General features: G+C 40.0%; 1 protein-coding gene across 5 annotated transcripts in view; it reads left to right on the top strand.

Annotated features, from left to right (window-relative positions):
* LOC146327339 (RNA-binding protein Musashi homolog 2-like) overlaps positions 1-24,449 on the top strand; it is a 386,994-nt gene that overhangs the window by 198,961 nt on the left and 163,584 nt on the right. For all 5 annotated transcript variants that reach the window (XM_084716755.1, XM_084716754.1, XM_084716753.1 and 2 more), the window contains exon 7: positions 19,234-19,282. In XM_084716755.1, the coding sequence (XP_084572881.1) occupies positions 19,234-19,282 (49 nt within the window). The remainder of the gene's footprint in view (positions 1-19,233; positions 19,283-24,449) is intronic.

Here is a 24,449-nt window from a genome sequence, read left to right as displayed (position 1 = left end):
ATGCAGATTGGACATTACCTGCTTTTACACACTGCTGTCTACCTGAGAGGTAATTGTGGAACCATCTTTGAGCGTTAGCATCACATATAATACTTGACAGTCTGTGTAAAAGCAAGGAATGATCAACTGTGTCAAAAGCCTTTGAAAGGTCAACAAGCAGAGCAGCACAATATTTCTGACCATCGACTGCAGACACAATATCATTTAAAATTAGAGTTGTTGCAGAGATGGTACTGAGATTAGTTCTAAAACCGGACTGGTGTGGGCTCAGTACAGAATATGCAGTTAAAAAAGACTTCAATTGATTATTTACTAACAATTCAAGTATTTTAGACAGACATGATAATTTAGATATAGGTCTGTAGTTATTAAGATCATTAATATCTCCTCCTTTATGCAATGGAATAACATGCGCAACCTTCCATACTTTGGGAATTGTACCTGATAAGACGGTTAAATTAAAAATATATGTAACACATTCTGAAATCATCAAAGCAGAAAGCCAGAGAAAGAAAGGGTCTACACTGTCCTCTCCAGTTGCTTTCTTGGAGTCGATGGCAAGAAGAGCTCCAGTAACTTGATTAGGGGTGAAAAGTTGGAGAGTAAACTGAGGAATGTGTCTTACAGTACGTACTGAGACATAAGGTTCTGGACAATTTATAGATTCCCCAGAATCCATATTCCCATTTTTGAAAAGATGACCTGCTGTTGCAAAATGCTCATTAAAAGCTGTGCATATTTCCAAGTGATCTGTTATTACTTGCTGGCCAGAGGTTACATGTGAGGGCAGAGAAACAGTATGTTTATTTTTAGTGGAATTCTCTACCTTCCAAAATGTAGCTGGGTTTGAAGAACAGCTAGAGATGGTATTTAAATAATAATCAGATTTAGTTTTCCTCACAAATGATATAAGTTTATTTCTTAGCTGCCTAAAAGCAAGCCAGTGGAAGGGATCCCCAGATTTTCTAGCTAAAGCCCAGGTTTTATTCTTCAATTGGTACAAAGATGAGAGCTCAGAGGTAAACCAAGGACTCGATCTGTCTTTGATTCTTTGCTTCTTGAAAGGGGCGTGTTTGTTAACAACTAAGTTGAAGGTGTTTATAAAATGATCCAATGCTAATTCAACATCTGAGATTTGTAATGTGGTTAAAATATTACTATGACAAAGATCATGTAAGAAGACCTGTTCATTAAAATTTCTGTGATTTCTCCTCAGAACAATTCGTGGTTTAGTTCTCTGCAATCTCGTATCCCTAATACAAGCTATGGGGCAATGGTCACTTATTCCAAGGTCAAAGACACCAGAAGCAACAATTTTATCACTCCTGTTAGACAAAATCATGTCTATTAAAATTGACTTTGAATTGTTTTTTAGGTTAGGCCTAGTGGGGTCAGAAATCAGCTGAGTGAGGTTGAGATTATCACAGACCTCCCTCCAATAAGCAGACACACTAGTTAACCAATTGAGGTTAAAATCACCCAAAATTATAATCTCTGAATTACTATATTGAGAGATTAAATCAGCCAATTTATCAATGGCATCAGGTTCAGCAGACGGAGGTCTATAAATTCCAATCACAACTAAGTTACTAGGCCCTAAATTGACCTTCAAAGCAATGAATTCAAAACATTTTTGTATGGTAACAGTATTTAGAACTGTAACCAAATAATGTGATTTAATAAAAAATAGCCACCCCACCTCCTCTTGCATTTCTGTCAATTCTAAATAAATTATAATCATTTAAAGATACTTCACAATCACTGACATGTTTCTTTAACCAAGTTTCAGTCAACACCAGAATATCAGGGTCTGTTTGGGAAACTAGAATCTTAAGGTGATCAAGTTTTTGATGTTGAAGCAGACTTCTAATGTTCCAATGGATGAAACCCAAACCATTCCTGTTTTTAATGTATGTGGATTAAGTGAGGAGGGTGGAGTTGACCCAAGTTCATACAATGAGGGGGTAGCAGTATTAGACTGAAGGGGAACTGCAGTGCGTTTTGAACATTTCAAATAAGTTTGAGGCTTCCATAGGACAGGTATCCTGAGTAGAGGAGTTGCTGGCATAGAGGTTATCAAGGGGAGAGTGTTACAGCAGGAGACTGGAAACTTGTGGTCACCAGGCGGAGCTAGTGAGTAAGTGACTGAGTTTGGTGTGGGGCGTGAGGTGTGAGGCGGAGCATGTGACCGATGACCGGAAGTGGCCATCTCCAAATTTGAACATGAGGCATTGGACAGTCACTCTGAGGAGGCCTTATTTACCACTGCATGAAATAAGTTGTCCATTAAAATCCGTACACCCAGGCCATTGGGGTGAATGCCGTCAAACCTGAAGAAGGACGCACGATTCCAAAACAGGTTAAAATTGTCAATAAAAATGGCACCGAAGGGTCCTGCTAAAACGACCAATGCCTCTCTTGAAGGGAGCAATTGGGCCTGAAATAAAAACTTGTTTGCCAGAGTTTTTAAGGAAGTCTAAGAGCCTGCTAAAATCCTGCCTTAAAACTTCGGACCTCTGGCTGGCAATATCATTACAGCCAACGTGGATACTTACATTCCTGACGTGAGGGTGATTGGCTAAGAGGCTGGGAATCACCTCCAGAATGTCAACAACCCTTGCTCCAGGAAAGCAGTGGGTCTCCGCAGATCTTCTCCTAACATTCTTCACAATTGAATCTCCAATAACGAGTGTGGTGGGAGAAGAGGCTCGTGGTGGAGCTTGGAGTTCAGGCAAAGAAGCGCACGGGAGACAACGCGCCGTGGAGTGAACCGGAAGCTTCCGCGCTGCGGTGACGTTGGGCTCAGAGCAGCGGGTTTTGGGCAGAGTGGATCGGCCGAGCTTGTCCAGCTTGCTCAGCATTCCTGAATGAGCAGCCAGAGGTGATGCAGATGGTAAAGACCCAGATATCACAGATGTCCGCACAGGAGTAGGTGGAGGACGCGGATCACCAGCCAATGGGGGGAAATCATTGGGATCAAGGATGCTGAATTTGTTTTCCAGCGGGATGCCACGGGTTGGAGAAGTCCCCTTCCCTGTCCAGCATTTTTTGTGGGTGCCGACCACAGTCCAAGACTCGGGATGTAGTGGAGTGGAGCTGATGGGAGCTCTCGGTCTAGCTAGAGACCGGAGCGGCAGGAGCACCTGCAGCGGCGGTGGCTGTAGCAGTAGCGGCGGTGGCTGTAGCAGCAGCGGCGGTTGCTGTAGCAGCAGCAGAGACAGAGCATGGAGCGGTGAAGTCCATCTCTCCTGTGGACGTAGTGTTAGCTTGCGCAGAGCCAATAATTACAATGGTATCCATAATACATAATACATATTCATTCAAATTTACTTCACTCTTTCTTTTTCCCTGGTCATCTTTCCCCTACAGCATAATGATGTGTATGCATACTACATCGCTGAGCACTGTGGAGAGGTCTGGCTTAGACTAGTTCAGGCACAAAAATGACTTGGTTAGTAAGTGTGTCACATACAATCTTGTCAATATTTATATTTGTTTGACCTTCTCTCTCCATTTTTACAATTTTTTTTAAACTTATTTATTTCACATTTACGCCTCACAGCAAGAAGGTCCTGAGTTCGATCCCCCAGCTCCCCGGCTGGAGCAGGGCCTTTCTGTGTGGAGTTTGCATGTCCTCCCCGTGTCTGCGTGGGTTCTCTCCGGGTTCTCCGGCTTCCTCCCACAGTCCAAAGACATGCATGTTAGGTTAATTGGTGACTCTAAATTGCCCGTAGGTGTGAATGTGAGTGTGAGTGGTTGTCTGTCTATGTGTCAGCCCTGCGATGAACTGGCGACTTGTCCAGGGTGTACCCTGCCTCTCGCCCAATGTCAGCTGGGATAGGCTCCAGCAGCCCCGCGACCCTTACGGACTAAGCGGTTACAGAAAATGAATGAATGAATATTTCACATTTACAATGTTCCTGTACCGAGTAGATGTGAGCACATTGATATTATTGTCTGTTTAATTCAATAAAACTTAGGATGAATGTGACTACACATTAGAATTGAAGAACAGTCCTGCACAGGGTCACCTGCCAAGAGTATAATTCTATTCAAAATAGGCTCTACACAAAAGACCTCAGATCCAAGACCTGGATCCAATACAGTAAATGTAAAGTAAATCAACTGTATTTATCACACACACACATACATACACAGTTCAACATATTGTATATTCTGAAATGTGTTTTCTACATTTGACCCATCTTAAGATGTGTTGTTCCACCTGTGCCTTTGTTTGAGTGGTTCAGGTGTGTGTTAGCAATGATGTGGAGCTGAGAGACCCTCTCTCTACACCTGCTGTTGTGCTCTTCATCACAGCTATAATAGTGACTGACAGCTCAGATAAGCCAGGCTTCCCTGGAGAATAGCTTGTTTTCTGCAGCGTGTCTCATGTGGTTGGCAGCTGCTCAGGGAGACAGAGAGGTGGAACTGGTCTCCATGAGGACCATGAAGACTCAAGAAAGATCACACCCACACTCAATTCCAGGCTTCTAACAAACACACCAGGTTTGCTACATTTGAAATAATTTTTGCTCTTTGTTTGTGTCGAAGAAACAGTCTGAATTACCTACAGCAGTGGTTCACAAACGGTGTGCCAAGGAACACTGGTGTGTTGTGGGATTTTGTGACTGTGCTGTGACTGTATTAGTGCAACACACAACTATACAAAAAGTTAGAATCTACTGGAACTACTTTCTTTAACCACAGAATAGGAATGCTTCTAGCAACTAATTTCCCTATCAATTAAATGCAAAATTTAATTTAGACTAGTTGACTAGTCTAACAGTAAGAAAACACTCAGAAAGCAATTGAAATTTAGAACAATTTATTAATTGATAATGTTAAACACTGTCTGAAAAAATACTGTGTATTAAGAGCCATTTGAAGCCATTAATCAGTCTACAATCACTAAATTATATTTTAAATGCCACTGAGATGTGTGCCACTTTGCACCATGCAATACAAACATTACACATGAACCTAGAAAATATGACAACAGCTCACTAAATGTTTCATCTTTTCAGACCGAAAAGGATCACAGAATGTAGGGCTAAATGACATCATTCATCCGGAGCTGACATTAGCTGCCAGCCTGCTAGATGGGGTGGCTAACGCTAGCAGTGTTAGCAGCACTGCATGCAAGTTAATGTTTGTGTCTGTGCTGAATGAGATCACATGTTGCTCCAGTCGAGTGGTTATAACCAGTTTATTCTGTCACAGCCTTATTTCCATTTTCTCTCCATCGCGCTGGTTTTACAAGGTGTCATTTGTCCGACTTTGCTGATAAAAACATCCAGGGTTGGGTGGGCCATCAGGGCATATGCGCTGGGCTAGAGGGGCTGCTGTCTGATGGGGCTGTTATGCAGCCCTGACTAGTGGCAGGTGGCTGCATAATACCTTAGAGGCAACAGTGGAGTAACCACCTGGTTACTCAAGATAATGATCTTTGAAAGAGATGCTGGTTTTGAATTTTTCAGATGTACTTTTTGGTGCTTTGAGCACCACAAGCCAAGTGCCATTCAGTCCTATTTTACTGGAGAGAGGGCATAAATCTCTATGGCATATATCTCCAAAACTCTGCAACTACAACTCACACTAAAAAAATCTAGATGTACAAACAGCACTACAGGCCAAGAGAGAGTGATACATCAAAAGCCTTGATTGACAGCTTATTTTCTTCTCACACATGCCTCGAACCTCTGCCTCTGACTGGCTTGTATCTTTGGCCTCCATTGGCTTTGGTAGGTTTGAAAACCACTAACCTACATGTGCAGGACAATAAACGTTGTTGTCCAAAACAGTGAAAAATTGTCTTTTGTCCATCTGGCCATTCAATGAAACATTAGAGGAGAAGAGATTTATTGTCATAAAATGACCACGATATTTCATCAGAAATACTGGCTTCTCTTACAACAGGGCTGCAGCTGTGATGAGCTGTTTTGATATTTTTATTCCAGCTCATAACTTTTATTATTGAAATCATTAGAAATATTAGATATCAATATTAGAAATCTTTAATGATCTTGTAGAAGGTGTAGATGTTTGTAACAGCTCAAATGAGCATTACATTATAGTCTGGCAGAGGGAAGTCAGTCACTGAACTCAAAGTCAAAAGTGAGTATTTTCAGAGCAGTGGGCTTTTGTTTTCAGGATAACAGGCTCAACTTCACATTGACAGGCAACTGGTAGTTATAAACAGCTGATCAACTTACAGTGTAGGACTTGTCCTCGCTCGTTATTGTCAAATTATGATGTTGCACCTGTCTTGCACTCCTGCAGTGTTCCTGAAGCCTGCCTGAGCTTGCTCAGGCCTGTAAAGGAGGGAAAACAACATACTTCAAACACAGATTGTATATTAAGGATTTCAGCCTATTCAATATACAATCTATGGCTTCAACTCAGTATCTGGACTGCAGTACTAATTTTTGGGCATATTTGAACAAATACTCACAACAACAGCATTGACACTACTAGGCCTGAGCGATAAAGCTGAAAAACCTTTCAACGATAGTGAAATTTCATATCGGTCGATATTGAAAATTGTTGATCATATAGGTTGTGATTGATGACTTGTTGTGTACTCCAAGGGATGAAAGAAGCTAGAGTGATAAAATGAGTTTGCTGTATTTTCAATGGACAATATAGACAAATTTAAAGTATGACAGTATTTTTGACTGAATACCTCAATACTGATATTGTGAAAATATTGTACAGATGACTATGATGTTTTCACAAAATATTAACCCAATTAGATTTTTAATTTTTAATTCAATTTTTCATTCAATTTAAGAGAAAATGTTTGAAGGAAAAAAAATAAAAGCTACACAGGTGGGCAGTTTTTTATGAGGGGGCCACATAAGAAATTGACAAGGCTGCTGTGGACTGGACTTAAATGTGATAAAGTTGCAGACTTCCTCAGTAGGTGGACTGAAGTCTCTGATGAGCGTGAACAAGGAGCATGAAAGTGTTATTAGTTGATGGTGAAAAATAGTGAATAATATTGTTCTCTAATTATAGAATTCATCACAATAACTCATTCAAGAGCAGTACAACAGTTGGATGGTTGATTGCAAGATCTTTGGTTTTAAATGTTATTATTATCATTATTATCAGTATTGTATTATAGTAGGTTTGTATTTATGTGAATGAATATTTGATTTGGATAAATGTGTGTATATATATAGGCACATATGGTATACAGAATGTGCCAATGTATGTAGGCTGTATGTGTGTGTGTGTGTATCGATGCATGTATATGATTTTATGTTGAAGTATTATTATTTATTTCTTTATTTCTTTATTTATAGGACACTTGGAAGATTAGCTAATGGCTAAAGGAGATCCAAATCAAATCAACTCATCTGTATACACACAGAGAAGAGCAGTGATGATAAAATTGTCCCTTGTGGTGCTCCTGTGTTCAACACCATCTCATTTGACACATGAGGGGTTTTGGTACGTTTTTGGATGGATCTTTGGCCCAAACCTTAAATAGTAAATAGTGTAATATTCATCCCATTAGAGTCTTATACTTTTTTCAAGATCTTGTGTGTGATGAGCACCTCACTACAGCATGTGTGAAAACAGCTAGACTCAATCAAATTGATTTTAGGTAGTGTGTGAAATCGTGGTTTTAAAACCACAATACCTGAGAGGTTGGATGCCCTCTTAAAAGCCTGGGACTATTTTTTCTTTCAGTAGGTGATACCCAGGACCTTTTTTGAAATAGAACTCTTATCACCATAGCCTGTCTTGGTTTAAATAAAGGTGACATTTAAAAAAAAAACGTTTCTGTGCAGCTCTTCAGAGGAGGATTGGGATAAAGCAGTTGGCAGAGGCATGGAAAGTTTAGATAGGCTGTTTCTGAAAGGCTCAGTCAGTTTCTCCTTATCTGCTACGCTCTTATCTCTTCATTTCATATTTACAGATATGGGCTAATAACCCCTGCTAGTGACAGCTGACACAAGGTTACCCAGGAAATGCAGCTGCTTTTCAGAAAGGTAATACCATGCAATACCTTTCAGCCCACAGTCACAGGAACCTTCTGCGTCCATCACCTTTTCATTTTCCATTTTTTTCCCAGAGAGACTGGCAGCGTGATGAGTGCAAAAACACTTGATGAGCTGATATCACTGCCTTTCCCTCTTGAGACAGGCCACCCATGAAATCTGAGCCAGATTATCAAATATGATAAAACATATTTCAAACAACAGCAACAAAAGAGGCCACAATGACAAAGTGATACATCTCATTCTTATCAACAAGTCATCCCTCATTCTGCATCTCTCCATGTCTTTGTTTCTCTTATCACACTTCTACCTTTTGAATTCAAGCTCCAACTAATAAAGCTCTTTTGTTCTGCCTTTGTACATACAGAAAAACTGGGAATGGGAGCTATCACTGTCACTTAGCAAACATTTCAGGCCACAACCAACACAGAACGGTGTTGTCATGCAAGCTGGTGCTTTCCAAGCCACAATTCATTTGTGTGCTGTTGCCTTCCACACTCTGTCTATCACAGCCTCAAAGACTGACAGTTTTTTAACGTTATATCAGAGGTGGTAAAGTGGGCAGCTTTCATTCTCTGTACTTCAGGCCCACTTCAATATGTCATTCATCTGAAGTAAAGGGTCTAATCTGAGTGGAAAAATAAGTAATTCAGCGGACTGGACCGAGTTGATTTCTGCTGTGGCTGTATCACAAAACTGCCAGGTTTGACACAGGACAGATATTTAATCATTACAATTAAAGTACTGCACAGAGTGTTTTCATTCATCATGTACTGCAGTCAAGCACTGTTTTCCATAGCAGATTCAGTAGGAGGTTCAGTTGGGTATGGCACAAAAATACAATAAGGTGGAAGAGCGTGTGCCCCATGTACTGAGGATATCTGTCCTCTGTAGTGGCTCTGGTTAGACTCCAGCCTGCAGCCCTTTGCTGCACCAAAAGTTTTTGTATACAACCCCAATTCCTAAAAAGGGACATCAGGACCAGGGGCAGATCTAAGAGTTGAGGAGATCCGGGGCTAAGCCCAGAGACTGCAACCTTATGTTTTTCCTTTTCTTTTCTTTTTCTTTTTTCATTTTTTTTTCTTCAGCACCCACCAAAATGTTTTTTCACCTCTGATGAAATGTCTTAAGAACGTGAAGAGGACAGAAGGCACTGGAGAACACATATGAACGCACATAAATTCACACCTGTTACTGATGCAAACTAAGTAAATTTACATCAAGGATTGTACTTATTTTCTCATTTAATACCAAAGTATCCAACATTAGTTTCTACATGACATCCCAGAGGCAAATACTGAACTTTTTAATCCACAAAACTGAAAAAAAGGCTTTTTTCTGACTTTTTAGAGATACATGGTTCTCACAGTACAGTGATGTTAGACATTAAATGATCTTATAGACCATGATGCATTGCTGTGGATTAAACTAGCCACAGTGGCCTATAAAGTAGTTCAAATGAGCTCAACCTTAAATATCTACAGCAGTAAACAGCAGGAACAATAATGTAATATTAATCCAGAAACATCAGACAAAATATCACTGACTGAAAACATTCTACTACAACACTAATAGTTGTACTTTAAGTATATTTATCTGAGAATATCAGGATCTGAATACTTTTTACACTCCTGGTCACCTCAGAGGAGTCACATCATGTCCATATATTGTCTGGACAGACAGGCAGGCAGACAGACAGGCAGACAGACTGCAGCACAGCTAACATCAGACAGACAGACAGACAGACTGCAGCACAGCGAACATCAGAAAGACAGACGGACAGACAGACAGACTGCAGCACAGCTAACATCAGACAGACAGACTGCAGCACAGCTAACATTAGACAGACAGACAGACAGACAGACAGACTGCAGTACAGCTAACATCAGACAGACTGCAGCACAGCTAACATCAGACAGACAGACTGCAGCACAGCTAACATCAGACAGACTGACTGCAGCACAGACAGACAGACTGCAACACAGCTAACATCAGACAGACAGACAGACAGACTGCAGCACAGCTAACATCAGACAGACAGACAGACAGACAGACAGAGGGAGGAGCATCAACTGAACGTCACTGTGAATGAATGATATCAAACCTGTAGAGGAGGAAACACACGTTTACCTGATTACTGTTCACTCTGTTCAATCTCAGGATGTTATTTTGTCTTTAGTTCTGCTTCATCGTCTCATTAAAGGTGTAAACACTGACACATGCTTTCACACGAGGGGGAGGCGGGGCCCTTGTGTACCTCATAAGGCCCTGTGTGACATGCATAGTATTTGTACAGAGTGACTGGCTCTGATTGTGTTATATTAAGTGTTACACCTGAAATTTCACCTGAAGTATCTCGTCTGTGGTTTAGTGGCGGCTCCAGCTGCTGCTGATGTACAGATTTCTGAGGACGGTGCTGTAGGTGTTTTTTTTTTTTAATTGTGGACGTCCATGAGAATTGAATATTTCTTCTTCAGGGGAGGCTACGGGGGCTACATGCATGTTGGTGGTGTATTACTGCCTCTCTGTTAGACTCCAGTTACTGCACATTGACACACACACACACACACACACACACACACACACACACACACATACAGTGCAGTCAGAGAGAGACTGAGAGAAATTACAGTGTCATTTTCAACACATAAAAGATGCAGGGCTTTTGAGAAAACTTCTGGGGCTTGAGCATCAGTAGCCACCCTCTAAATCCTCCTCTGATCAGGACAGAATGCAATGATTTGCAAAAACTTTTTAACCCTTTATTCAATTTAAAACAGTACAAAGACAAGATATTTAATAATCAACCTGATTAACTTTATACTTATTCTGAATTTGATGCCTGCCACTTTCCAAAAAAGCTGGGACAGGAGCATTTTACCACGGTGATACATTACCTTCACAGTCAACAATGCCATCTGCATCTTTCAAACATGCAGCAACGGAAAATCAGAGACTGTACTGCCACACACAGTTACAGTTGATCTACAGTGTTTCCTGGATGTTAAACTTTTTATGTGGAGAAGTATATTTGCCGCTCTTTACATTGAACCTGATACAAATACAAAAAATGCACTACAGAAATCTTTCCTGCTACATATATACACTTATACATATAAACATTTATATTTTAGTCACGCGACAGAGAGATGCATATCAACTTAACGTTACTGTAATGTGGAGAAGAGAATACGTTTAACAACAACAACAGACAAATTTACATGATTGCTGTTCCTGCACTCCCTGGGCCTCATATTTGTATATACATACATACATATATTTATATATATATATATACACCACACACCACAGCAATGCCTGATTATGTCTGTAATATGTGACGTTAGACTTCACCACTTCCTCCATTATACTTTTCTATGCAAACACATTTTCTTATATAGAGTAATGGGTGTGCCAATTGCAGACAGCAGGCGCAAGTTTGTCAGTTTAGAATTATCTTGAGTCACAAACATACGCACGGTGGTAAGAACTAACTTGGCCACATTTCATGACTCAGATGCTAAGTTTGAGTTGGAACTTATTTTGTGCACAGTAAAAACATTGCTACACGTGTTAGTGAATGAGGCTCAATGTGTTTTTTCTCTCTGTGATCAGAATAGTAGTTCTGCTTCATCCCCTCACACAAAGTTCTGAATATTGAGGCCCACTTTGACACAAGGCAGAGGCATAGCCCTTTTGTAGTTTGCGGCAGTTGTTTTAGCTATATACAAGTCTGTAATTCATTGACAAACGTTTTGGCTTTTGGCTTCTGTAAATCCTATTTGTCATATATATATATGCAGAGAATTTTCCAAACTACAATGCAAATCACATGACTGCAAATTCTGACTGCAGCCTGGTGTGTCTGTTCAATGAATACAGATGTGTTTGGGTCAGAATGTGTCACATCTGCAACCAAAGAACACAAAGGTTGCAGTAAATCTGTCCCTGTGTCTCTATTTTAAATACAGATTTCATCTAGCTGCTTTGCAGCATGGTGGTGATATGTACAAAACTTGTTGGGACCATGTCATTAAGATGACTGCATGGTAGATAGGAATGGGTCTTTTTTAATCTCTCTCTAAGGTGTAAGTTTACTAGTTAATTGATTTGGAGTGGTGTTTTATGAGCGATATTAAATTATAATTAAAATAAACTCTTGAGTTCCTATTAGATGAATTTTCCACACAGGGCTACATGCTGCAGCTCATAGCTCCATATCACCACTAATAAAGGTGAATGAAGTGAATCTCATATGTCTGAATATTGATTTGTGTCCCTGCCTCTTGTCCATCTTCTCTGTTTTTCCTGTCTTATTTCTGTTGTGTTGTTATTTTATATCAGTTTTTCTTTGTTTCTTTTGTGTATCTCACCACTCCTTTGCTGTCTTCCACTTCTGTGTTATTATGGTCTTATCAGGAAACAGCCGTGCCATGTGAGTGCAGCATTAAGGAAACCTCAAAGCCTTTGTACACCTTTAATACACCATCAAGCTTTAGTCATGGAGCAGGAAAGATGGAAAGTGGAGGAAAATTTGCAGTTCCATCACATATTTAGCAGCTATAGCTGATGCCATCGTGGAGACCCATTGGAGAATTAGAAGTGTATAGATACAGGTGTTGCTTAAGATCTGAAGGCCAAAACACACTAAATGCATGTGACACTTGTGTTTTGAAGTACATCCGTCGTTCTAAATGGCAGAGCATGCACTGAAAGCATCTTGATGTGCATCAAACTGCCTTGATGCTTCCACTCCGAACTCCGTTTCGATTTTGGAGCTTTGGATTTTGGACCTGGTTTCAGGTGGAGCTCCAGCAGAGAGAGAGGGAGAGAGAAAGTGAGTGAATATGGACAGATGTGCCGACTTGATGTAAAAACTTCAAGTCCAATTTGTATACTTTAAATACTTAATTACTTCACACTAATCAGAACTGCGAAGGAGAAGAGAGGCAGCAGAGAGGAGGGAGGGGGAATGTGTTTGAAGTGCCAACTGATATAAAAAACTTTTTTGATGATAAATCCTGATGCTACTGTACATTTCTGTGGTTTATACACCAACTAAAATATCTGTCTCAGTAACAAACAGACAAACGCTTGTCTGTCACTGTGCTACCTTATTGTACACCACAGAGAACTGTCCAGACTGTCTCTCCCTCTTCATCTCCTCGGTGTGTCTGTGTTCACTTTGCTGTCTGTTGTGGTCTAAAACATCCTTACTGACGTAAACTGTGTGAAAGAGATGTAAATTATTCTGCTGCCTTAATACATAAACAGAAAAAAGGTGAGGATTTTTCCCCTAAGAGAAAAATTATTTATTAAGAATAAAGTATCACTAACAACAATAATACTATAGAAATAAATAGATACATATAAATAGCAACCTTTTTGATAAATACCGCTGGTTCAGTGGTGTTGGGATTTTAAATGTGAACGCTGCAGTGTGCCATAGGAGCTTCAACTGACACATCTACTGAGACTTTTAGTGCATTTTTGCCTTTGCAGTTGTCTTCTCTAGTGGGACTGTAATGATCAAACAAATCAATCTCACCTTGTTAGAAGTTATTTTTTACCTTGGACGACTTGATTCAACCTAATGATGTTAGCTTCTTCTGGTTTCTTTATGATCACCTGCTCCAGGCACAGCACAGTGTGCAGAGCATGCCTGCCCACTTGTACTGTCATCACTCAAAGGACATGATCTCTGGTTTTCCCCTGATGTTGTGTTGTTGCTCAACTCACTTATTTACAGTTTATAAGGTTATTGTTACTTGTTGCTAGTATAGCTAACTGCTACTGCTAGTTAGCAGTCCACCCACCTGGTGTTTTGAGCTCCCAGTTCAGGCACAGTTAGCTGCACTGAGTGAATTAGCAGTTAGCATCTAAAGTAAACCTTTGTCATCAGGAAACTCATAAATATCTACAATGTTGAAAAAGGTAAGCTGGAGAGAAAACCAGAAAATCCATAAAATATCACCAAAATCAGTGGATAAAGTTATAAAGTTGTGTGCTGGTATACAGTAATGAGTTCCCAGAAACACCCTGCTCCAGCTGCCTCACCATCCTCCTAACCTGCTCTCATCTGTCATCTCATAAATAGTAAATTATCTCATGTCTCGTATCAACATTTCCAATGCTAATGGTGCTCAGAAACACTGAGGGTGCTGTAGTCTTGAATCTTGCCAGACTGATCTCTGAGCTAACTACCCAGCTAGCAGCTAAAGTAATACCTCTTAGCAGGCTTCAGAGAAGCTCGCCAATCAGAGGAAATTAGACTTTTAGGGAGGAGGCCCTTAAAGAGAGCTAAAAGGCTTGCTTCAGGCAGAGGTGCCGTGGTTTTGGGTTTTTTGTAATTCACTTCCTTTTTTATTTTGGTATGTCTTCCCCTGTATGGCTTTGTTGTCTTTACTTCCTGTCTGTCTGTTTTCCTGCCTTTTTTTATGTCTGCTTGGCTGCCTGTGATCACCTCCTCAGTGTATTTAGTGCTGTGTCTGTTCACACTTTAGTTGCTAGTGCATCATTATCTGTTTGTGAAATCTACTCATGTTTACTTCCTCACATTTTGGATTCATTGTTCATTTTTTCTTTTCTCTGGTTGAGGACTCTCCCTGTGTACTTCACATAAGCCTTTTTGCATTTTCTTTTTGATTTTATTAAATATCAGTGAACTGCTCCTGTCTGCCTTCAGTGTCTGCATTTGGGTCCAAACCTGTATTCCTTGAGTTGTGACAAGAGGGTGAAAAGAGGGGTAGCATAAAGGGCCAGAACAAGATAAATAAGAATGTTTTAGAACTGTGAATCATGCAGACCTTCTCTAGTAGAACCCAGAATGAATAGGTCCTGTTAAGGGCATGAAATCTCTTGTAAAATGGTACCATTGCTTAAACAGTGCCTGAACCTTAAAAAAAAAAAGATACACACACACAGAACACATCTATCTTCTGCCTGGCATGGAGCAGTGCACAGCACAGTGCAGCTGTCATCAGCACTGGCTGATGTCTACCAAATTGGCGTAGACAATGTCAACAGTGAAACATTGTGCTCAATAGGGATGGGAATTGATAAGATTTTTGCAATTCCGATTCCATTTTTGATTCTGCTTAACGATTTGGTTCTTTATCGATTCTCTTATTGATTCTCATTTGGAAAAAAGGAGAACAAACAGGAAGCTAGACGTGAACTGGAGTGAGTACTGCCAGCCTCTGAGCCAGTCAGACTCTGTCTCTCGTCATGGTCATCTAAATGTAATGCATGAGAAGGCATTCATTTAACCTTAACAGTTAACAGTTAGTAATAGCAGGTTTTACAATGAGGCAAATGGCGCTAACATGATAGGCAGTGTTAGTTAGTTACCTGCAGTATTAACTAGGGGTGCAACGGATCAAAAAACTCACGGTTCAGATCGTATCACGGTTTTGAGTCACGGATCGGATCATTTTTGGGATCAGCAAAAAAGAACAAAGTGGTGGGATTAGGGTTAAATTATTTTTAATATTTGTCTGTCTGTAATTATCACCATAGTCATGTAATGTAATAATAATGATAATAGTAATGATAATAGTAATAATATTAAAAACTTCAAACTTATACAGTGCTGTACTATGTATATACTATACATATATTAGAGCATTATGCACTGTACAGTATAATACACAACTACGCTCTGTAGTCTGGCTCAATGTCCCGCCTACAGCACAGCACATCTGATTGGTTAGAAGTCAGGATCAATCAATCAATCAGCAGACACACTGTGTCACAGATGGGGTGAGACAGAGCTGCACCGGTGAGCAGAGAGGAGCTGTGTAGAAGTTAAGACAGCTGATATCACCAAAGTTTCAATGAACATCACGGTTTTATGATCTGTTTCTTTGGTGATAGCATAGTTACATCAGTGAAAAAAGTTATGGTCTGGATTTCACTCAAGGCGATGTGACAGCTTTTAAATCAGTTGCTCTTCACAGAGATGCGCTGCACACAGCAGCAGCTATGCATTGAGATGTCAGGTATTATAACTTATACAAATGTAACAGTGACAGTAAAACTATGATGCTCACATGTGGTCTGCGGATCACATGCATGCCGAACCGTAGAGGGCGATCTGTACAGGACACGGATCAACTGCGATCTGTTGCAGCCCTAATATTAACAACAGAGGATGTGCTAAAAGTGCCGCTGCTGCTGGGTTGAGATTCACTCTGGAGCAGATCAAAAACGCGACATTCATTCAAAGTTATCGCATGCTGTGTGTGAAAATGTTTCTGCATATTGGTAGTATTTCCTCCCTTTGATGAAATATCCACTTTGCAAGTATTGCAAGTTGCCCTGTTGTCATCCTTTCTCATGAAATGTAACCAAACTTTCGAGCGTTTGTGCCACTTGGGCGCCATGTTTCCTGCTGGCTGCACTGGTGAATGATGTCGCCACGCCACGCCAAAGGCAAAGTGTTCTCCACCTGTTTAAAAGATGCATTATTCAGATTGCCACTACAGTTAATCCACATTCTGATTATTAGTGGATGATTACAGGTGGGTGAAATACAGTCCCTGAGGAACAACAAATAGTAACTTGTTGATCAATTGGAATCAGAAGTGGGTTATATGAAAGGCAAAGCCCTCTAGATTATGCTTATTATACCAAAATAAAGTTTTGTATCATTCATTGAATTTTATCATTTAATTAGGACAGAAAAGTCAGATTTTGTTTGGATAAAAGTCTTGTCACATACAAAAATAATATAGAAATTCTACATATACTTTATTTTGAATACACAAACATGCTACAATAACATCAGAACATAAAGTCATGGTGCCTTGGAAAAAAGAATTAATGTCGTGTATGACTCCCATGAGCTTGGAGGACTGCATCCATACGTCTCTGCAATGACTCAAATAACTTATTGCTTGCTGCTTAAATATTAATGCAGGGCCCATCTACTGTCCGTAGAAGTCTGGCCAGAAGTGTTCTTCATGGAAGAACTGTGGCCAAAAAGCCATATCTTTGACATGGAAACAAGGCCAAGTGACTCAACTACGCACAAAAATATAGGAACTGGGGTACGGAAAAATGGCAGTAGGTGCTCTGGACTGATGAGTCAAAATTTGAAATATTTGTCTGTAGTAGAAGGCAGTTTGTTTGCTGGAAGGCTGGAGAGCAGTACAATAATGAGTGTCTGCAGGGAACAGTGAAGCATGATGGAGGTTCCTTGCAAGTTTTGGGCTGCATTTCTGCAAATGGAGTTGGGGGTTTGGTCAGGATTAATGGTGTCCTCAATGCTGAGAAATACAGGCAGATATTTATCCATCATGCAATACCATCAGGGAGGTGTCTGACCCCAAATTTATTCTGCAACAGGACAACGACCCCAAACATACAGCCAATGTCATTAGGAACCAACGAAGAACAAGGAGTCCTGGAAGTGATCGTATGGTCCCCACAGAGCCCTGATCTCAACATCATCAAGTTCCTTACTGTTGCTATGAGCTAACGGGAGGCTACCTGCAGCCAGAGTCATGTAGAGTGAACGTTGCCATAATGTTATCCAGCTGCATTTACCTCAATCACAGTCATTGTACAGTCCAATACTACATATTTTCTGGATGTTCACCATGTCTTTACATGTTTTCAGATGCAGAATTATATGTAGCAGGACAACAGCAGAAACTTTGGTGCATGGAGGACAGCTTTAGAGTGTAAGAAAGGTGCATGTGTTTTGTACTTTTGAGTGCCAGGATATATGTGTCCAGGCTTTGCTAAGTGCTAATGCTAAACCTATCAGTAGTTTTAAACACTTAAACACATCAACTCCCTGTAAATAGCACCACTTTCCTTATGTCCTGAATCTTACAATATTTCACGTGGATGTGGCCAGTCCTCAGTCTTGCTTTTTTATAAGATGATGCAACAGATATTTATCAATGATCAGCTTTATTCAATTTTGTGTTAAAATTGACAATGATGCATCTTATTTTGACTTAATAATTGATTTGTTTGTCTGTCTATCATATATTGTCTCAGACAGCAAGCAGTGGCAAATCAAAATCTGACAAACATGGGATTTTTGTCTGTTAGCTGAGCACCAACAGCACATCAGCATCATTTTCAGATTTTATGCAGATGGACCATATCATGAACGGGAGATGACATGTTTGCTGTTTCGTCTATCTTGGAGGACTAGAGCATGTCTCTCACTATTGATGACAAATTTCCAATGTTGGAATAAATTCATAATAGTCTTGGTAAAGTTAAGGCGTGCTCCCCTCATTCCGATTGTTTGGTGTAAGGTGGTCATAAAACTCAGTCCAAACTGTCTTCAGTCAGTCTTTTTCCTGTCTTTATGTTCTGACAAAGTCAAACATGTTTCATATTATCATAAGTTTTTGCGAATGCAGCTTGTGAAGTTTGATGACATATACATTGTCTACAACCTATAGGTGTGCTCTCTTCAGCATCTCCCTCTCTGGACCCATTAGCAGGCAGTCAGTGTATTGTGTGTGACAGACAGGAGGCCACTTGTGGCAGGAGAGGATGCTTAGTTGTGTTGAAACTTTCTTGAAATTCTAACTTTACAAAGTGCAAGTGAGTTTTGTTTTACATTAGGATCTTGTAGCTTGTAAACTTGTAAATGTATGGTCGGTTTGGACTTTTCTCTCTCTCCCTCTCTCTCTCTCTCTCTCTCTCTCTCTCTCTCTCTCTCTCTCTCTCTCTCCCTTCGTGGATCTCAGGTCATGATTATGTCACAATGTTAGCCTGATGGGAAACAAAGGAGAGACTTGAGGCATCTCAGAATAGGAGGTCACATAACCAAGTGAAAAATATGATCTAGGACTGCCCCAATTAAAGATTTTCCAAGTCGACCAGTAGTGGTCAGTTTGAGTCAATAGTCAACTAATTGTCTCATGTTTGTGACATGAATTTTATCATTTACATATATATTTTTGGAGGGTGAAGGGAAGAAGGGTGACAACTCTGAATTTGTCAGAACAACCAGCTAACAGAGGGAACATATTAATTCATTTTAACACAATATAACACACAACTCTGATTGGTTAAAACGTGAATAAATAAGTTTCAACACAACACAGAACACAATATGTGCATATGTTCTGACACACTTCACAAGCTGTCTCTGTGTGCTACCCTTAAAGATGAAATGTTTCTGTTTGGCACTGTGTGGCTACATGTGCATCACAGTTGCAGTCTAACAAGTCATTCTGTCTTCTCTCAGGTAGAGGATGCGATGCTAATGTTCGACAAAACCACCAACCGACATAGAGGTAAGTTTACATTTCACTGCATTCATTCGAGCATGTTTCTCTGTTCAGACTTCACTTCATTTTCTAGAATATAGAATTTTGCTTCTCCAGCATTCATTTGAACATGCACACACACACACACACACACACACACACACACACACACGGTCACAGCGCCAACACCAACAACCACACCACTAAGTGAATTTCCTTCTTGCCTCAAGGTCAGGTCCATTGTTGTTCATTACAGATAGCTTTCACTCTGCCCAGCAATCCATACTAAATCTGTCCCCTTATCATAGTGATTCTCCACACTGCTGACTGACACACACACACACACGCGCACACACACACACACACACACACACACACACATATACACAGACAAGTGCAGACAACAACACATGGCAATCAAGGCTGCCAGCTAAACACACCACATAGACCAACATTTATTTTCCCTATCAGTTTAATTAGCCTCATTTCCCCTTTGGCCATTTTGCCCCTTCAATAAGTCAATATGGATCTACACTGGCATCCTGGTGATTGGATGATAAAAGAGAGAGACGTGGAGTGTGAGAAAGAATGAAAGGGTCAAATGAGGGAGTGAGAGAATAGGAAAAAGAGAAAAGAAAAGGTGCTTCACAGTTGAACAGAAGGACAGAGATTGAAGGAGGGAGGCCTGTGTGGTCTGATAAGAGACAGCTGATGCTGCAGAGACCCCCCCAACCCCCACCCCCCTTATCTGAAGGCCTTATCTGTGGCTTCAGCACTGCAGCCCTCTGCCCCAAACCAGAGGACTTTACAAGGACACAGCAGCAGAGAGGAGGAGACAGACATTCAGTTAGCTGAATGAGCTGCTTTAAGGACAGGACAGTGAGCCAATCCAGACCAACACTGTGCTGAAGAGTGGCTGGAGATTCTGGAAAAGAAACATCATATCATATAGTATGATAAGATAGATGTACAATAGATTAGTATCTTTATATACAAAGGCAGTCATTAAAAAGAGCACAATCAACAAGCATGTTGGAGGATGTGTGGGAATAGAGAGGCAAACCATGCACACATTTTTTGGGAGTGCCATAAATTAAATTTATTTTGGAAAAATGTAAGCGATGTAATTAAAGACATTTTGGGATATCCAATACCAAGGGAATGCAAAGTTATATACCTGTGTAATATAAATAACTATGTCATTGATAATGATAGGTATTTAACCAGGATATTGTTGGTAACAAGTAAGAAGGCAATAACAAGAAATTGGTGTAAAGCAGACCCTCCTACCATAGAACATTGGTTAGAAATTGTGAGAGAGATTTATAATATGGAAAAAAATGACCTATTTGCTTAGATTGAGAGAAAATGTGTTTATGTGCAAATGGAGGAAATGGATGGTCTACGACAAAAAAGGAAAATGAGCATGGACCTATGGATATTTAAACCTCAAGATAATGAACTTGTGTATGCCCTTTTTTAGACTGCAGACACCCATAACCATGACTGTTGTGTTTTTACTTTTGTTTATTGTGTTTTTTATTTTCTTATATGTGTGATTTTTTTTTTCTTCCTATTTGTGAAAAAAGTCAGAAGTTGACATTCTCAATTTGTGGGGTTGACTGTTCTAACAAAAAACCAATAAACATTAAAGTTTAAAAAAAAAAAAAAGAGCACAATCATACATTTTTTTCTATCACGCATTTTAGGATATACTTCATTTGGTCCAGTTAAAATGGGCTGTGGGCTGGTGTATCCTGCTCTATGCGTGCAGTTCATGAAATACATTGAAAATAGTGTGGGGGGTGTCTCTGTAGCTCAGCTGGGAGAGCATGTCCCCCATCTGTTAAGACTGTTACCCCTAATTTACACCAGGCGTGGCTGCGCCATTCTAGTCAATGCTGTAATTTATACCAGAAGCGCCACTGCGCGTCTCAGCAGCATCCCAGAAGTGGCTCGGCTCGGCTTTCCGCTCCGCAGAGAATACACAGCAAGTCTATTTTTGTTGGATGGCACCTCAATTGGCACAGAGCAGGTCGAACGGGTAGGAAGTCAGGCACGGAGGCAGGGAGAATTCGGTTGATTTTCAAAATAAAAGACCTCGTGCAGACTCACGATCATAAAAACAGACTGAAAATAACAATTTAACTACGTAGCCTGCTTATCCATGGTAGAAGCACAGCTTCAGCTGTCCCTATCAAGTAAAGTCAAAAAGCCCCCCCAAAAAATAAAAAAGGAGGAGAGGCATGTTGTTGAAGTACTGACTGATATCAAAAACTTTTTGATAATAAATCCTGATGTTATTGTACAGTTCTGTGACTAAAATATCTGTCTCAGTAATAGACAGACACTCAATTCTCCATGAAACATTTGTCACTGATAGTCTAGACTCTGTCTCTCCCTCTTCATCTCCCTGGTGTGTGTCGGCCTGCAGTTTACTGTCTGCTGTTATCGAAAACATCCTCACTGATGTAAACTAAGAGAAACTAATGCAAATTATTCTGCTGCCTTAATACAAAAACAGGAATATCACACATTGTTTCACCATTATATAACTGGAAAAAAGTGAGGATTTTTCCTCCAGAGGACAATATTTTATAAAAAAAAAAAATAATAATAATACCAAAGTAATAAAAAAAAAAATGCATATAAATAGCGACCTTTTCCTAAAATGCTGCTGGTTCTGTGACACCATAGTGCATTTTGCCTTAAAACTGCAGTAGGCAGAAACCCTGAAAACAGCTGATTTTTGAGAGTCATCTGAGTTTTTGAGGTTTTGTTTTCTGTGTCCTGAGATAAGCAGCACTTGCTGGCAAGTTAGGCTTGCGGTTCATGTCGGGTGCAGTCATGAAAGTACAACTCAGCGGCAACATGGTTTGACTCACAGCCAAAAATGTCAGTACAAAAGCACGGCGTCTGTAATTGTGTGTCATTCACTCACTCTGTAAACAGCGCAGTCGGCTCCTCCATGCTGCTGCTGCACACAGGTTTGCAAGTAAACATGAAGATAAATCCACTTTTTAATCCCAAAAGTTTGAAACATACACTCTCCTGCCAGTAGTGCCAGCAAGTGTGGTTTAATGCTACAGCAAATTCTCCTTTAGCAGATTCACTTGTTGAAACATCAACGGGTGTGTCTCTTTACAGTGCAGCCATACAAACTCACACTGCTTTCATAAAGAATCCAGATAGAGAATGAAAAACAGCTGGCACGTGTGCTGCATCATCCTGTGAATCCCTCCTGCCTGTTTCAGTCAAGTGTAGGAATGACGGACTCTACCACAAACAAAAGAAAGTTATATAAGATATAGAATTAGAAAGTACATATTACATTACATTTATTTGGCTGACACTTATTTCCATAGTGACTTATAAGTGCATTCAACCACGTAGATACAATTCCAAAAATTGTAAGAATAATGCAAGTACATCAAGTACATGAAGTGCTACATTTAGAAGCCTTAAGATATTGGGTTTTTTTTAAAGTAAAATAAAAGGTAATTACAGAATGTTAACAGGTTTAATGGCTTTTGTGGAAAAAATGTCATAAGTTGTATCAAGAATTTGGTTTGATTTCATGAAAATACAATATATAATATTCAATAATAACTTCAAACAAGTAAGAATAGAGAAGTCTTTAAACTGTTTAAAATGTTGCACAATTCAAGGACCTACCAGGTGGTTTGTGTGAGGCCTAGCGATGTCGCTGAAGTCTATCATGATAGTGAAGTTTCATATCAGTTGCTATCTATAACTGTTAGCTTGTGACTTGTGTTTTTTTTTTGCATTTTGCTCACCGGTAGTTGTCTCACATGTCACTCCGTGTTGTCTCTCATGTTGATGGAGTAACTGAACAACACACCTGTTAAATGACTGTCTGTTTATATGCCAGTGGTGTTCACGTGTGGTTAGTCTGTTAAATGATTGGCTGTTAGTGTGTCACTTGTCACTCGCTCCATTATCAAGGGATATAAGAGGCTGTTTATGAGTCTGGGTGTATTCCTTTTGTTATTTCATACTGGTTCGCATTAAATGCAGAACATTTTATTGAGCTGCTGTCTAATTGCTCTTAATAACATGTGTATTGCCAATACAAAATGCTTAAAGAATTCATTTGAAACTTAAGACAAAAATATATCAAAGCAGCAAACAGTTTCCATTGAAACCAGACAGGTCAAAAAATTAGAAATTAGGTAATGGAACTGAAAAGCTTGAGAGACATATAGTGTACTAATTCTACATCTGACAACTACATGCTTTGAGGGAACTTGTTTGTTTTTTTTAATTGCATTTTTATGGGTATTGAATTTACCTCTGTATTGTGAAATGAACATTTACAAGATATTGATATAGTAAATTTAGACATATCTTGCAATAATCATGCATGGTTGTCACAAAATCCCATTGCACACTTGGACTTACACGGCATTCCATTGTGCCTTGGCACAATTTGGGACCTGTTGGTACACAGTAGATGATTGATTAAGTCCAGTGCATCAGCTGGCAGTGCTGGCTCCAGTTATGGCTGTCACATTGTCAGAGAAATTTTAGTGAAGATTGTCTCAGCGGCAAGGTCCTGAGTCTGGATGAGTTTGACTCTGAGATAGAGTTGGACAATTCCATCAATGATGGGCTGAATCCGTGATCGGCAATTCTTTTTTTTGCCCGATTTTTAGGGCAATATTTGTTATTTTATTTTGCTAATGTAATGGCAATAGCAGAGTGACAGCCTCTGCTCTATACCACACTCTCATCCAGTGGCGCAATACACACCCACTGAGCTGACCATGAGTGAACTAAGCTGGGTGACAAGTGAGAGGACAACAGCCTGCAGAGTCAGGCTTTTTACACTCGTTTCACACGGTGAATTAAGGATTTATTTTGACCAAACCAGAGTTGGTGATTGCTGGAAGAGTGGACAGACTAACAAAGATGGTTTGGGTGAGTTTTACATATTTTTTCTGTTGAGTTTGAGTTAAGTGTGTTTTTCGAGGAGTTAACGAGCCAATGAAGGTCCTTTTAGTTCAGTAAATGAGAGAAACTTGAATTCAGAAGGTGTATGGTTGTATTTCTCTGTTTAAAATGGAAAATAAATTGTGAGAACATGTAATTTGTAGACGCAGCATGCGTAATGTAGTGAATTCGCCACTTGCGCACATCTCCCAGCTGAGACCTGAAAGAACGGGAGGAGGTG

Source organism: Lutjanus erythropterus, chromosome 4 (genome assembly GCF_056507025.1).
Source record: "Lutjanus erythropterus isolate fLutEry1 chromosome 4, fLutEry1.hap2, whole genome shotgun sequence".
Lineage (NCBI taxonomy): Eukaryota > Metazoa > Chordata > Actinopteri > Lutjaniformes > Lutjanidae > Lutjanus > Lutjanus erythropterus.
Note: the sequence above shows the minus strand (reverse complement) of the source record. Positions and strands in the feature narration are given on the sequence as shown.